Source organism: Mobula birostris, chromosome 2 (genome assembly GCF_030028105.1).
Source record: "Mobula birostris isolate sMobBir1 chromosome 2, sMobBir1.hap1, whole genome shotgun sequence".
NCBI classification, from domain to species: Eukaryota; Metazoa; Chordata; class Chondrichthyes; order Myliobatiformes; family Myliobatidae; genus Mobula; species Mobula birostris.
In genome coordinates, this window is record NC_092371.1 from 13,435,831 (window position 1) to 13,452,421 (window position 16,591).

At 44.1% G+C, this 16,591-nt stretch overlaps 1 protein-coding gene across 1 annotated transcript in view; it reads left to right on the forward strand.

Annotated features, from left to right (window-relative positions):
* myo1eb (myosin IEb) overlaps positions 1–16,591 on the forward strand; it is a 133,087-nt gene that overhangs the window by 41,468 nt on the left and 75,028 nt on the right. Inside the window, 2 exon segments of the mRNA XM_072283518.1 lie at positions 2,906–2,993; positions 8,010–8,099. Coding sequence (XP_072139619.1) covers positions 2,906–2,993; positions 8,010–8,099 — 178 coding nt within the window.

Sequence of the window (16,591 nt, forward strand, 5' to 3'; positions counted from 1 at the left end):
GCGTTGGACTGCCTTAAGGACTCCGGCTCTGGATTTTTCCTTGGGATTTGCTCCTGAAGCCTTTCCCATGAGTAGGTGTAGACACAAGGCAGCAGAGGTTTGAGATCCAAGTTTCCCTCCTTCTAGATGAGCCCCATTGGCCTGAGGTGACTGGTTTTAAAGTGCCAGCAACCCCACCCCCCTTTGCCCTTTCTAGAAACTGTTCCACTTGGCTTAGTAGCTAAGCTGTCTGTGAAGGCTAAGAGCTGGACTTGCTTGTCGAAGGCTATTTGAGACACACGCTATTGAGGTAGTAGGAGATTATCCCCACTGTGCCCTCCCCCCAGCTATGACAACTACAAAACCAATGTTCTGTCCCTGGAATATAGAACATCACAGGCCCTTCATCCACAACGTTGTGCCGTCCTTTTAACCTACTCTAGGGTCAATCTAACCCTTCACTCTCACATATCCCTCCATTTTTCAGTCAGCGACGTGACTATCTAAACGTTTCTTAATGCCCCTAACATACCTGCCTCTACCACCACCCCTGGCAGGGCGTTTTGCACATCCGCCACCCTCTGTGTTTAAAATAAACCTACCTTTAACATCATCCTATACTTTCAGAGTTTAAAAAGTTCAAAGTAAATTTATTATCAAAGTAGGTATATGTTGCCATATACAACCCTGAGATTCATTTTCTTGTGAGCAATCACAGTAAAACACAATACAAACCAATGAAAAATTAGAATCAGACCGACTAATGGCCAGTGTGCAAAAGACAAACTGTGTAAAATGAATAAATATTGTTGGGAACATAAGCTGTGGAGCCCTTGAAAGTGAGTCCATTGGTTGTGGGAATAGTTCAGTATTAAGGTACGTGAACTTATCTTCACTGATTCAGGAACATGATGGTTGAAGGGTAATAACTAGTCCTGTAATCACCTGGTATTAACCATAATTATGTCAAGCATGATGCCAAATTAAACTAACCCCTTCTTGACCGCATGTGACCCACATCGCTCTGTCCCTGCATATTCACGGCCACTTTCTTATCTCACCCAGCAGCCCGTTCCAGGCACCCGTCCCTCTCTGTGTAAATAAAACATGCCTCGCTCATCCCTTTTAAACTCTCCCTTTCTCCTCTTCAATCTGTGCCCTCAACATTCCTGCCCTGGCGGAGAAACATTCTGGCCGTCCATCTATAACCTCCGACTCTCTGAGAAAACAACCCAAGTTAGTCCACCCTCTCTTTAATTTCCTATGTTAATATAAAATAATATTAATATGATTTCTTAAAATTTAGGGGCACCACAGTAGCGTAGCAGTTAACATGCTGCCATTCAAACTCAAAGTTCAAAAATAAATTTATTATCAATGAATGTACATGTCACCATATACAATCCTGAGATTCATTTTGTTGTGGGCAGACTCAGTAAATCCAGGAAACACAAACAGGACCTATGGAAGATCACCCCAACAGGACAGAGTGCCATGGACAACAAACTCCGCAAATACAAAAGAGAAAATGATATTAATTAAATATTATTATTAAGCAATAAATATCGAGGGAACATGAGATGAAGAGTCCTTGTAAGTGAGTCCGCAGGTTGTGGGAACAGTTCAGTGATGGGGTGAGTGAAAATGAGTGATAGCCTGGGCCATCGGAGTTTGGAGTTCAGTTCCGGTGACCTTTGTAAGGAAATTTGTACGTTCTCCCTGTGACCGGCGTGGGTTTCCTTCAGGTTTTCTGGTTTCCTCCCACAGTCCAGAGGCGTACCGCTTAGGCTAATTGGTCATTGTAAATTGTCCGGTGACTAGGATAGTGTTAAATCAGGTGGATTTCTGTGCAGCAGAGCCTGCTCCATGTTGTACTGCTAAGTAAATAAATTATGAAATACAAAGGAGGAGAGCTCAGTGACAAGAAGAATAACGGAATACGAATGTGATTGGAATCTAACGGACGCGATGTAAGAGGGGAGAGATTGAGAGGTAACTTCTTTACACACAGTACCTAGAATGAGCTGCCAGAGAAAGTGGTCAGGGTGGGGAGAATTGAAACATTTAAGAGGCATTTGGATAAGTCTGTGGAGGGGAGGGTTATGGGCCGAACGCAGGTAACGGGGACTAGGAGGGTGAATGCTGTGATCAGCAGAGACCAGTTGGGCAGAAGGGCCTATTTCCTTGCCGTATGATGCCATAACCCATTGTAGCTCATCCCCTCTAATCCAGGCAGCAGCCTGATGACCCTCTGCTGCACCTTTTCCAAATACTCCTCATCCCTCCTGAACCCAACACAAAGACGTATTATACAGCTCCAGTAGCCGTCCCTCGTTGCTCAGCCCAGCCCCACTCCTGAGTGGGAACCCGACCCTGCTCCTTTGCCAATATACGAGGGGTGATTGATAAGTTCGTGGCCTAAGGTAGAAGGAGTCAATTTTAGAAAACCTGCACATGTATTTTTCAACATAGTCCCCTCCTACATTTACACACTTAGTCCAGCGGTCATGGAACATATGGATCCCTTTGTAGAAGTCGGCGTCTTGAACCTTCAGGAAGTGGTCCACAGCTGGGGTGATTGATAGGTTTGTGGCCTAAGGTAGAAGGAGATGAGTTATACAGCTCTCGTTACATGCAGGTGCAATTCAACTCTTTGAGTGATAAAGCAGAAAGTTTGAAGTTAATAACTCATCTCCTTCTACCTTAGGCCACAAACTTATCAGTCACCCCTGCTGTTGTCACTTTCTGGAGGTCCAAGATCCGTATGCTCCATGACGGCTGGACCAAGTGTGTAAATGTAGGAGGGGACTATGTTGAAAAATAAATGTGCTAGGTTTTCTAAAATTGACTCCTCCTACCATAGGCCACGAACTTATCAATTGCCCTGCGTAAATACTTCCGTTGACTTTTCTCTCTCTCTTTGCAGTGGGGAAAGTGGAGCTGGGAAAACTGTAGGCGCCAAGTTTATAATGAGTTACATCTCCAAAGTGTCGGGAGGAGGTCCCAAGGTTCAGGTGAGTTCAGCATCAAGACTGTTACCCCACCTTCTTCACCACAGGCTATGTTGAAGCCCCCTCGAAGTCAAAGTCGAGTTCATTGTCAGTTGCCATGGTAACGTGGCAGTGAGCATGAGGCTATTACAGCTCTGAGTATCAGAGTTCACAGTTCAATCCCAGCGTCCTCTCTAAAGGGTCACTGTACGTCCTCACTATGGAACGTGTGGGTTTTCTCCGGGTGCTCCGGTTTCCTCCCACAGTCCAAAGATGTTCCGGGTAGATTTATTTATTTATAGAGATGTGGTGCGCATTCAGCCCTTTGAGCTGCGCCGTTCACGGGATAATTTACAATGACCAACTTAACCTACCAGCCGGCATGTCTTTGGACTGTGGGAGGAAACCGGAGCACCCAGAGAAAACCCACATGGTCGCAGGGAGAGCGTACCAACGTCATACAGGCAGCAGTCGTGTCGCAGGGAGAACGTAGGAACGTCTTACAGGCAGCAGTGGGAATTGAACCCGGGTCACAGGGAGAACGTACGAACGTCTTACGGGCAGCAGTGGGAATTGAACCCAGGTCACAGGGAGAACGTACAAACGTCTTACGGGCAGCAGTGGGAATTGAACCCAGGTCACAGGGAGAACGTATGAACGTCTTACGGGCAGCAGTGGGAATTGAACCCGGGTCACAGGGAGAACGTACGAATGTCTTACAGGCAGCAGTCGGGTCGCTTGCACCGTAAAGTGTTGTGCTGCCCCCTACGCTACCATGCCGCTAATGGCCATTGTAAATTGTCTTGTGATTAGGTTAGGGTTAAGTTGGGGTCGTCAGGGGTTGCAGCTCGAAGTGCTGGAAGGTCCACTCCGCGTTCTAAATAAGTAAAGCGAAAAAGCAGAGTTCCATGTCTTCACGGGAGCATTGAGAAACCTGCTTGTAGCAGCATCACAGGCTCAGAGCATCAGATAAGCTGCATTGACCAGGGGAACATTAAAGCCCAATCAGAGTGAAAAGTAACAGAGTCCATTGCATTGCAAAGCACCCAGGCCGTGATGTGGGTTGTGCCAGTCGGGTCGGTTCAAGAACCGAATGGTTGAAGGGAAGTAGTCGTTCCTGAACCTGGTGAGGTGGAACTTCAGGCTTCTGGACCTCTTGGCCGATGGGGGCTGTGAGAAGGTGGCATGGCCTGGACGGGGGGATCTTGAGCATCTCCTGCATAAACTGCCGATGGTGGGGAGGAATGATTCCACTACACCCTGCAGCTCCCTGCGATCCCGACGCTGTAGCCGCGATGCAACCACTTTCCACGGGAAATCAGTAAACCATACTGAACTGTCCTTGAATAAATCATAAACACAAGCGTGATATTTGTTCAAAGCGTTAAACTAATTCAAAGGAAGACACAGGAGTCCAGGAATATGGGTCGAGCTTCGTGTTTACTTTCAGTGAGGCGCGCACGCACCTCGTGGTAGCAAGATGATGTTTGCAATTTACATAATTTTTACCCATGTAACCGATAACTAATTATTTAAATGAACAGACATGCTTAATCATACGATATACACACAGACAAGATTACTGAAATATTAAATACGAGAGATTCTGCAGATGCTGAACATGCAGAAAACGTTATGAGAGGGGCTCAGCAGGTCAGGCAGCATCTGTGGAGAGGAATGAACAGTCGATGTTTTGGCTCAAAACCCTTCTTCAGGACTGGAGAGGAAGGGAGCAGGAGGCAGAATAAGGAGGTGGGGTAGGGGGAGATCAGGTTGAAGGTGAAAGAAGGTGGATGGGGTAGTTTAGTGGTGTTTTGTAGAATCTCTCTGCTCTCCGGAGGACATTCTGAACTTCACAGGTCGTCAGAAGCCCCACAATCCAGCCCCTCTTTCTCCACTTTCTGCTTGAGGACATGTGACTGTTCCCTCTGCCCTTCGTGTCTCAGCTCTTAATTTTTACATTTATTATGAATTCAAACCACCAGAGTACAATCATATTACATACTAAAATCAGACAAATCATGACTCTCACAGACGAAACTAACAGATTACCATCCTTATTGAGATGGCATTTATCCTCCACTGTGCCCAATGGTCTTAATATACCTTTGTGTTCCCAGTGGACACAGCATGTTCTTTTCCACAGCTCACCGGGCACGGAAATACCCCCGAACATTGTCAGCCTGGGCAGAGCCCTCCACTGCCCAACTCCAGGACCAACGGAGAGCTATCTTACCCAACCCAGGCAGAAATCTCCACGGCCCAACTCCAGGACCCACAGGTAGTTATCTTACCCAGCGTGGGCGGAAATCTCCACTGCCCAACTCCAGGACCAACGGATAGCTATCTTACCCAGCCTGGGCGGGAATCTCCACGGCCCAACTCCAGGACCCACAGGTAGTTATCTTACCCAGCCCAGGCAGAACACTCCACTGCCCGTCTCCAGGACCCATGGGTAGCTATCTTAACCAGTCTGGGCAGAACACTCCACTGTCCATCTGTAAAACCCTCCACTGCTCATCTCCAGGACCCACGGGTACCTGTCTTACACAGCTCAGGTGGAAATCTCCACTGCCCGTCTCCAGGACCCATGGATAGCTATCTTAACCAGTCCGGGCAGAACATTCCACTGCCCATCTCTAACCCTCCGCTGCTGATCTCCAGGACCCACGGCTACCTATCTTACCCAGTCCAGGCAGAAATCTCCACTGCCCATCTCCAGGACCCATGGATAGCTACCTTACACAGCCCAGGAGCAGATTTACTAGGACAACCTCCTCTTTTCTGCACCCCTCCGTACTGGATGAGCAAAGATGAAGAGTGTAGGGCCAAAATGCAGCCAGACGAAGAGGAGCAGCTCCCACAGATGTGAGAATAGGGGCTGTGACCTTGCACACTCCACGTAATGTATATGTGGCGCGCAGCCTTTTCCAGCCTGCAGAAGCAACAGGCGGCCTGGAGAATTTTTATTTAGTTAGAGATACAGTGTGGAATGGGCCCTTTCAGCCCCTCGTACCCCACCGCCCAGCAAACCACCTATTTAACTGTAGCCTAAGCACAGGACATACTAACCAGTAAGTCTTTGGACTGTAGGAGGAAACTGGAGCACCCTGAGGATACCCACACATTCCATGGGGACGATGCATAAACTTCTTACAGACAGCACGAGAATTGAACTCTTGATGCCCAGAGCTGTAAGAATGTCGGGCTAACCACTATGCTACCTTGGCGACCCATCCGTGTCCCGACTGGAAAACTTGTTTCTGGTCACCACTGTCTGTGTACCGACTGGGAAAAACTTGTTTCCGGTCACTGCTGTCCGTATACCGACTGGAAAAACTTGTTTCCGGTCACCACTGTCCGTGTACCGACTGGGAAAAACTTGTTTCCGGTCACTGCTGTCCGTATACCGACTGGAAAAACTTGTTTCCGGTCACCGCTGTCCGTGTACTGACTGGAAGAACTTGTTTTCGAGCTCTTTCACCACTCTAGCAGTTCCCAGGAGAAGTCATTGACGTAGTCTCCGGCTCCATTCCCTGCTCCATGATGCTGCCTTTTGCTCTCCTAAAAGTTTTACCTTGACTTCAGCACCCTCTCTCCGGCTCCCTGCCTTTGCCAACTCCAGCACGATCGCCCTCCTGCTGTTTGGCACCGCTGCCTTCTGTCCTGGTTCTGGCAGTCTGTATTCAGCTCACTGGTCAGTCTGTGTTCCCACACAGCGCTGGAAGTAATCTGTGAAAGGAGCTGGCAACTGAGTGAGCTGGCCGACTCCCCAGAGAGACTGTGAACCCCAGTGACCCAGGGGAATGCTCCTGCCCCCTTGGCACTGACCCAGAGCCAGCATTCCTCTGCAGCCGTTCCGACCTCAGGGATGAAACAGGTCAGCTGTGTGGATGGCTCGTCATCTCCTCCCCTCTCTCCGTTCACCTGCCTGCCGCCCTCTCCCTCTTCCCCCTCCTCGCTCTGTCACTGCCTTACCCCTACCCCCTTGCCCCACTCTCTCCCTCCGCCCCTCCCACTTGTACCGGGGGACAGTGGAAAGCTTAGTTTTGTATGCCGTCCATGCAGATCATTTAAAACTCCAGTAGTTTGTACTACACAGGAAAAAGCAGTAACAAAATGCAGAATAAAGTGTTACAGTCATAGAGAAAGTGCAGTGCAGGCAGACGATAAGGCACAAGGCCTTGCCAAGGTAAATTGTGAGGGCACCTTCTCGTACGAGGGAACTGTTCAGTAGTCCGGTGATAATGGGACAGACTGTGAGCCAGATAGTACGAGCCTTCAGGCTTTTGTACCTTCTGCCCGAAGGGAGAGGGGAGAAGAGACAGTGTCGGGGGTGGGTGGGGTCTTTGGTTCTGCTGGATGCTTTACTGGGGCAGTGAGAAGTGTAGGCAGAGGGGAGGCTGGTTCCGGTGATACACTGAGCTGTGCCCATAGCTGTCTGTGGCTCCTTTCACGATTCAAGCTTGTTCACTGGTGTAAAGGAGAACAAGTCTGGGTCTGATGCAGCACAAGCCTAACAAATACTGAATGTCATCTAAAAAGTGCCCTAAAACGCAATGTACAAGTTACAGTTTGAGTGCGGCCTTAGATACGTGAGATCAGCTGATTTATTCGCTTATTGGGACACAGCGTGAAATACGGGTCGCACCTCCCAGCGACTCCTGACTTAACCCTAGCCCAACTACAACGACCAGTTGGACTGTGGGAGGAAACCAGAGCCCCCGGAGAAATCCCATGCATCCCACCAGGAGAACGTACAGAGGATGCCCCGAGCTGTAATAGCATTTCACTACCCGCTACACTACCGTGGTGCCTTAGGGTTTCACAGATTCCCCACCCTCTACATTGACTGATTGTACCTGCAGGAATACCTGAACATACAGGAAATGTTAAAGTGACTCTTGGCCAAAGAAACACTTCTAGATAGCAGCGGGACATTTGAAAACACAGGGAAGCGACTCTTCAGTGTTTCTTCACGCGACTGATCTCTCTGCACGGGTGGGATTGACCCGTTTCCTGTTTCCTTGTCTCCTACAGCAAGTGAAGGATATCATCCTGAAGTCCAACCCTTTACTGGAGGCTTTCGGGAACGCAAAGACGGTGCGGAACAATAACTCCAGCCGGTTTGTACGTACCCTTATTTCCTTTCAAAGTCTTTGGAACAAGTATTATTAAAAACTCTCCCTGGTCTCTGTGAGGGGAGGGGGGTCAGAAGGGACGAAATGCGAATTGGCTGACCATAAAATATTGGGGTAGATTTCGGCCATTCGGCTCCTCGAGTCAGCCCTATCATTCAATCAGGGCTGACAACTTAACCCATTCTCACCTGTAACCTTTAAGCAAGAATCTGTCAACCTCTGCCTTAATACACCCAGGGACTTGGCCCCCACAGCCATCTGTAACAATGAATTTCACAGATTCACCACCCACCTCCAAAATTCCTCCTCAGCTTAGTCAAAGAGATTAGCTTTATTTGTCATGTGTACATCAAAACACAGAGTGAAATTGTGTCAACAACCAACACTGACTGAGGATGTGCCCAAAATTGTCACCATGCTTCCAGCACCAACAGAGCACGCCCACACTTCACCACCCCTGACCAGTACGTCTTTGGAACGTGGGAAGAAACCGGAGCACCTGGATGGTCATGGGGAGAACGTACAAACATTGAACTGGGATTGTAAGTGTTGTAGAGCATCAAGCAATCCACAACACTACCGTGACGCCCCTTCTAAAGGGACATTCTGAGGCTCTTCCCTCTGGTCCTCAACTCACCTACGATGGAAACATTGTCTCCATCCAAGCATTCTGTGATGCAGGGAGATACAAATGTACTTGCTCCTGATTAATCACTGGACATTTAGAATACACAAAAACAATAGAACTGCAAAAATTGCTCTCCAAATGCTCAATTCACTCTGAAATCTGCGCATCTCATATCCAGAATAAAATTGCTCAAATTTCTACTCAAATTTCATGCGGCCAGTATGAAAAATGACTCATTCTTAAAACCAGTTACATGGGGAAACAAATAACAAAGTAACTGGCTAAACAATCACAAGAAACAAAGTAACAGATTAGAACACACAACACACAACACAAATCACAAAGCCAGGGCTGTATTCCTCTTCTTTAAAACTTCCTATGGAACTGAAAAAACTTAAAACAGACAGTTAATTTCTCACAGAGAGACAGCACTTATCAGAGAACAACTGATAAGGACAAACCAACTTGGCAGGATCCAACACATCCACAGAGTCTCTTAAAGTCAAAGTCCACACACGTGCGTGCGCGCGCACACACACACCCCTCACAAGAGGGATGCAGTTCAAATGACCCCCTCCCTTCAACAATGAGCCACTAACCCACCCCCTGGTGAACGTTAGCCAATACCTTTTGCAGGGAACCCTGAATGGAATGTGAGGAGTCTGGCAGAGGATAAAAGGAACCCTTATCAGCTGAGGACTTGAAGAATGACCTTTTTCCCTCAACAGTCTCCCTTTCTTGCTCCCCCGACAGCATTTCCACCTTGCACAGAGGGTGGATGTTGGAAACCCATTTACCTGCTCCTCCAGAACCCCAGATTTAGGCCAGTGATGTTGTGGGGATGGAACTGGACTCTCACACGGTGGTGTCTGAAAAGAGGATGCTGTCCAAGTTGCATGCCATCTTGGTCAGTGTCTCCCATCCACTACATAATGTACTGGGTGGGCACAGGAGTACATTCAGCTAGAGACTCATTCCACCCGAGATGCAGCACTGAGTGTCATAGGAAGTCATTCCTGCCCGTGGCCATCAAACTTCACAACTCCTCCCTTGGAGGGTCAGACACCCTGAGCCAATAGGCTGGTCCTGGACTTATTTCATAATTTACTGGCATAATTTACATATTACTATTTAACTATTTATGGTTGTATTACTATTTATTATTTATGGTGCAACTGTAACGAAAACCAATTTCACCTGGGATCAATAAAGTATGACTATGACTATGACTAAAAACATTTATTTACGGGATATGCAGGATCCCCCACTTCCCATCTGCTTATCTAACTTTCGTACTTGGCCACACACGCCCTCTTCTACATACTCTATCCTTGTAATAACTGAATCGCTGTATTACAGGATGACCAGCAGCTGGTGCTATTATTGGGAAAACCACCTCCGTAACCGTGTGTCCCCCCCGCCATTCCAGAAGTTGATTCAATGTTCTCCAGTGGGATACCACTATGGTGGTTTAGTTCTGTTTTCCATCACACTTGGGGTTTTAAATTCTGTTCAGTAAGAGTGGTTATTCAGTTTAACTGCTGACATTAACTGAATCCATAGTGACACATTCTGCTTAGGGAAACAAGCAGTGTCCTCAGGGCATTGTTGATCACGTGTTGGGACAATAGGCTTCCTAAAGCATTCATCTCTCTATTAGATAGACACACCGATACCTCCCTCATCCCATATCCTCAATAAGCACACGGCCATAGACCCCCAGCCTTTTGTCTGTACCTATCCTCTAAACTCGTTAATTCATCAGTGGAGAATTCTCTGAGCTCTGTTGTCTTGAACTTCTCCATTACACCATCCCCCCACGTTCCTGAGCTTTCTCCCCCGAGAGGAAGAAGCTGTGGGTCAATGCCCCCCATGGTGGCTGTGGGAATGTGTAATTACTGGGCTGGCCCGTACTATTTCAGACACACACACAGAGAAGGTGGTCATCTCTGGGATTAAACTGAGGGGTCCATGCTACTCGCTCCCCCTCATCTTCATCATCCAGCCAGACATCCCCACCTCCCAGCTCCACAGTAGGATTGTCGCCCCATCTCAACATAGCTTGAACCTTAGTGGGATCAGGTTCCCAACCGGCCCTTCAAGTCACCTCTAAATTCTTTATTTTCGTTAGCCGACAGGCTATCTGTATATTCATACCTTCTAATATCACAGCCCTGCTCTGAACCATCGGTAATGATTCACTCAGAATAATACAGTGCTGACTGAGATCTTCCAATTCGTTCTTTTTTTTTGTAATTTATTTTTTATTGAAGTTCATCATCAAACAAACATTTCCATAAGATGTATTTCAGATATTATACATATATATCATATAATTATACTTGTCACAAATCTCCACATTATATTTATCTGAGCTATACACCTGTAGAAAAGAGAGGAAAGAAAGAACAAGCAAAAGGAGAAAACTATGTACAAGAAGGGAGTGATCTTTTATTTTACAACATATTCACTGATTTGTGAGGATAAAATCAGGCCTATGAGGTGTTATGTAGCTCAGCGGTCCCCAACCACCGGGCCGCGGACCAGTACCAGGTCGCAAAGCATGTGCTACTGGGCCGCGAGGAAAGGATATGAGTCAACTGCACCTTTCCTCATTCCCTGTCACGCACTGAACTTGAACCTAGGGTTGCCAACTGTCCTGTATTTGCTGGGACATCCTGTATATTAGGCTAAATTGATTTGTCCTATACAGGACCGCTCTTGTCCCATATTTCCCCCGCTAAGGTAGAGCGTTCCTATGAAACCTTTCGTGCCGAAATGGCGTAAAGCACAGAAGCAATTACCATTAATTTAGAAGGGAAAAATTTTTGAGCGTTCCCAGACCCAAAAAATAACCTAACAAATCATACCAAATAACACATAAAACCTAAAATAACACTAACCTATAGTAAAAGCAGGAATGATATGATAAGTACACAACCTATATAAAGAAGAAATAATGTATTTACAGTGTAGTCAGGAAGATTAAGCCAAAACCGATTTGTGGGGAAAAAAATCGGCACGTATGCACACACCGGTGCCCGCGCAAGGCTTCATGGTCATAGTAGTCTTTCCTGAGGTAAACACATGTGTCCCAGGATTTGATGGCTACTTTTGTCCCTTACCCTTATTTGGGAGTGAGAAAGTTGGCAACCCTACTTGAACAACCCCCCCTCCCCCCCCCCCCCCCCCCCCCCGGTCGGCCAGTCCGCAAGAATATTGTCAATATTAAACAAAACCACAGTGCAAAAAAGGTAGGGGGCCCCTGATGTAGTTAAACCATTTTTCCCAGTATGAATCAAATTGTTCCAACTTATGATTAACAGATGCTGTTATCTTCTCCCATTTTGTAAATGTCCATTGTAATTTCCATCCATACATTTAAAGTTGGGCTCTCCTGTGATAACCATTTCCTGGTAAGGGTCTTTTTACCAGCCACCAGCAGTATATTCATTAAATATTTATCTCTTTTCAACCATTCTTGAGGTATATACCCAAAATATATGGTCTTACTTTCTAAGGGTATTTCACATTTAAAGATATTTCGTAGGGCATTGTGTATGCCACTCCAATAGTCTTTGATAAAGGGGCAATCCCAGAAAATATGATAATGGTTTGCATTTTGATTTTCACAATTTCTCCAGCTAACAGGGAGGTTACTATCATAATGGGATTTCTGAGAGGGTGTAATAGAATATCTTACCAAGTTTTTCCACCCGAACTCCCTCCATTTCTGTGAACTGGTACACTTCCATTGATACCTCTATATTAATGTCCATTCTTCCTCAGATATTATTATCCCTCCTTCCTTCTCCCATTTTGTTTCAATGTATGAAGTCGAATGTGTTTTAAGATTTGACAAACCCTTATACATGCTCGAAATGATTCTACAACCGTTATCTGAATTATATGCTTTTCTAAATGGCTCTATCAAACATGTACTTGCCTTGGTTACATTTTTAACCCTCCTATTAACATACTGTCACATCTGTAGATACCGATAAAAGTCTTGTTTTTCTAATAAGTGTTTCTCTTTGAGCATTTCAAAACTGAACAGTGTTCATTTTTTCATTATATTGCAAAGAACTGTTATTCCTTTAGCTGTCCAGTCCTTAAATCTAGCATCCAGTTTATTCGGCGTAAAATCCGAGTCATATGCATGCCATTTAAGAATTGCATTATCTCCCTCTAGCTTATATTCTTTTATAATAGTTTACCATAGTTTAAGAGTCCATTTCACCCATCAATAGTATTTATGTACCTTTGTAGTTTGTAATCAGCCAAAATTGCCTGTATGGGGGTGGGAAGTATCCTCTCCTCAATGTTTTTCCATTGACCGTCATATGGGTTGCACCAGCATATCACAGCTCTCATCTGTGCTGCAAAATAATAATCTCTAAGAGAAGGTGGGCCCCATCCCCCCTTTTCATTGGCTAATTGCAAAGTTTTGAGACAAACTCTAGGCCTTTTACTTTGCTATATATATCTTGATAACATTTTGTTCCATTCATTGAATTGATTCTGATTAATCTCTGTTGGTAAGGTCTGAACGAGATATAATAGTCTGGGCAATATATTCATTTTAATGGATTCAATCCTTGAACTGAGATTAAAAAAAGGAATTAGGTTCTATATTGTTATATCTTCCTTAATTTTTTAATCTATAGGCTGATAATTGCATTTTGATAATTTTGACAAATCTTTTGGCATAATGATGCCCAAATATTTGACAGACTCTGTTTGCCCTGCCCAAGGATATCTACTTTCAATTTCTCTTGGTGGGCTATGGTTATATGAAAGTAATTGTGTTGATCTTGTATCCTGATAATTGACCATATTGTTCAAAGGATTGCATCAATTTAGGTAAAGAGTATGTTGGTTGCCCTATATAGATCAAAATGTCATCCGCATAACAGGCCAACTTATGCTCTGTCCCTTTAATAGTAATTCCCCTGATACCTTCATTTTGTCTGATGTGTTGAGCTAATGGTTCCAGATATAATGCGAAGAGTATCGGTGACCATGCACAAACCCATCTCATGTCCCTTTCTAGGGTAAAACTATTTGATAAATATCCATTGATTTTAATCCTAGCAATAGGGTTGTCATATAATGCCTGTATAGTTTTGATAATTATGTCATGGAAACCAAATCTATGTAAAACTCTGTAAAGCAAATTCCAATTCACCGAATCAAATGCCTTTTAAGCGTCCACGTTTATCACTATTGCTTCAATTTTATTTTTTTGTATGTGATCCATACTGTCCTTTGTATATTGTCTTGTGTTTGGCGTTGTTGTATAAAACCTGTCCGATCTTTATGTATCAGTATGGGTAGAAACTCTTCTAATCGTTTGGCCATGATGGAGGTAAATAATCTATAATCTACATTAAGAACGGATATTGGTCTAAATGACCCACATTCCATTTTATCCTTGCCTTCTTTCAGTATAGCTGAGATTATCGCTTCCATCCAGTTGGGTGACATTTGTGCCTTTTTTAGAGCCCAGTTCAGTGTGGAGAGTAAGACAGGAATTAACTCAGTTTTAAATTCTTTGTACCACTCTGCTGTATATCCATCTGGACCCGGTGACTTGCTTAATTTAAGCCTACTAATTGTAGTTTTTAGTTCAGCTTCAGTTATGTCAGCAGTCATTGTTCTATTTTGTTCTTCGCTTAAAGTGGGCAACTCATGAGAATTCAGGAAAGTGTCAGTTTGGGTTATGCTTTCCCCTGGAACTTTGGAATATCGAGTTTTGTAAAACATTACAAAAGCTGCTTGAATTTCTCTTAGCTTATTTTTTTTTTTAATCATTTTTGTTCTTGGATCCCTAATTCTATGAATTGTATTTTTTGCTATCTTTTTCTTCAGTTTCTCCACCAGTATTTTCACAGACTTAGATCCACTTTCATAATGTCTCTGTTTCAGAAACATTAAATTTTTCCTGATTTCTTGCGTAGTCAAACTATTAATTTCATTCCTAATTTTTAAAATTTCCTCTAACATATCCTGTGCCAAATTCAATTTGTGTTTTTTTTCTAGTTCCTTCAGCCTATTTTGTGATTCCTCTAATGTTTTATTCCTTATTTTTTTCTTATATGAAGATATCACTATAATTTTCCCTCTTAAGACAGCCTTCAGAGTATCCCATAGAATGAGAGGTGAAACCTCTCCATTATCATTAAATTCTAATTTTAATTTGTTCCTTAAAGTAGTGATCATTGAGTGGACTTGAATTTAGTTTCCAAATAGTACTCTTTGGTTGTAGGTCAAAATCAACAGGTTTTGGTCACTTACATCTATTGTCCCAATTCCACAGGTGTTTATTTTGTCTTTGTCATTTCCAAATGTTATGAAATAGTATATTCTCATATATACAGAATGGGGAGGGGGCAGAATAATGAGTGTAATCCCTTCTAGCGGGGAAAAGGTCCCTCCATATATCAATTAGACCAACATACTCAAAAAGTGTATTAACTCTCTTATGTAAGGATTTTGTTTCATAGGTTTTTCTATTGGAAGAGTCTAACTTTGGTTGTAATTGTAAATTTAAGTCTCCCCCACATTATCAGGAGACCTTCTGTTTCCGTTACCATAATATTAGTAATTTTCTGAAAGAAACTAATATCACTTCCTAAGGGTGCATATATATTCAATAGAGTAACTGAATTTTCGTCTATATTCCCCCTTACCAGAATATATCAACCCTCCTTATCTCCCACCGAATACTTTTTCAAAACTTAGCTGGCTTGAGATGAGAATAGCAACTTCTCTGCTATGTCCTGATTTATATGAGGAGAAAAACAAATTAGTGAAGCCCATTCTCTTTAGTTTTTCAAGCTCATTATCAGTTTCCTGTAAATATGCTACATGGGCTTGTTCTTTTATCATTTTGAATAGAACTTTACTGCATTTGATTGGATTTAACAGCCCATTGACATTAAAAGAAATGAATTTTACTTTGTCCTTAGCCATGTGTATTTATTTATCAATATATCATTGAAGTTAGCAGAATAAAACTTAATTGATCTACTCCCTGAACAAATAAGAACCAAGAAACGCGAATAATTTTTTTAAAAAGGCAACGAAGGTGTGAGTCCAAGGCTGGGGTCTCTATTGATGACCCTGGGTTGAGCTAGAGGAAACGTCTAGCCGTGGGGCATAGCCCCTCCTCCCTGTGAGTTGGGGGCCCCCATTACAGAACCCATAAAAGTAAATTAACAAGTCTATGTCCATTACACAGAAAAGATTTCCCTGTGTATTCCTGCCATATGTATACTCTCATTTAGGTCAGGAAAAAGGAGTGAATGAATGAATTAAAAGAATTGAGTAATATAAAATCCACATTATAATAAGTATTTCTTGAAATAGGTATAGCACCGTCTATTTTTGCTTCCGTTTATCTTATCAACACTTTTAAAGTTAGCCAAACCTTATGGCTTTTCTGGAGGGGGTGAGGACTGTCTTCAGAAAACTCACAGTCTCTTCCTGATATTCTGTCACCCTCCTCCTGTCCCCTGCTTTCTCGGTTCTCTTACTATTTCCAAAGCAGATCGGGATTACTGCTCAGCCAGGCTCTCCCTTGGTTTCACTACGCTACCGGGCAGCCTTCTGTTCTTCATTTCTGTAGTCGCCTCTTCCACTGTCTGATACAGTTGCATACCATCCTTATAAAACACCCGCAGTTTAGCAGGGTACAGAGTTTAGAATCTAATCTTTCCTTGCTTTAATATTCGCTTTACTGCAGAGTATTCTTTACATTTCTGCAGGACCGCTGGGGGGTAATCTTGATCGAAATATATTAATTTCCCGTCCAAAAACACCTTCTTCTTACCCCAGGCCCTTCGTAGAAC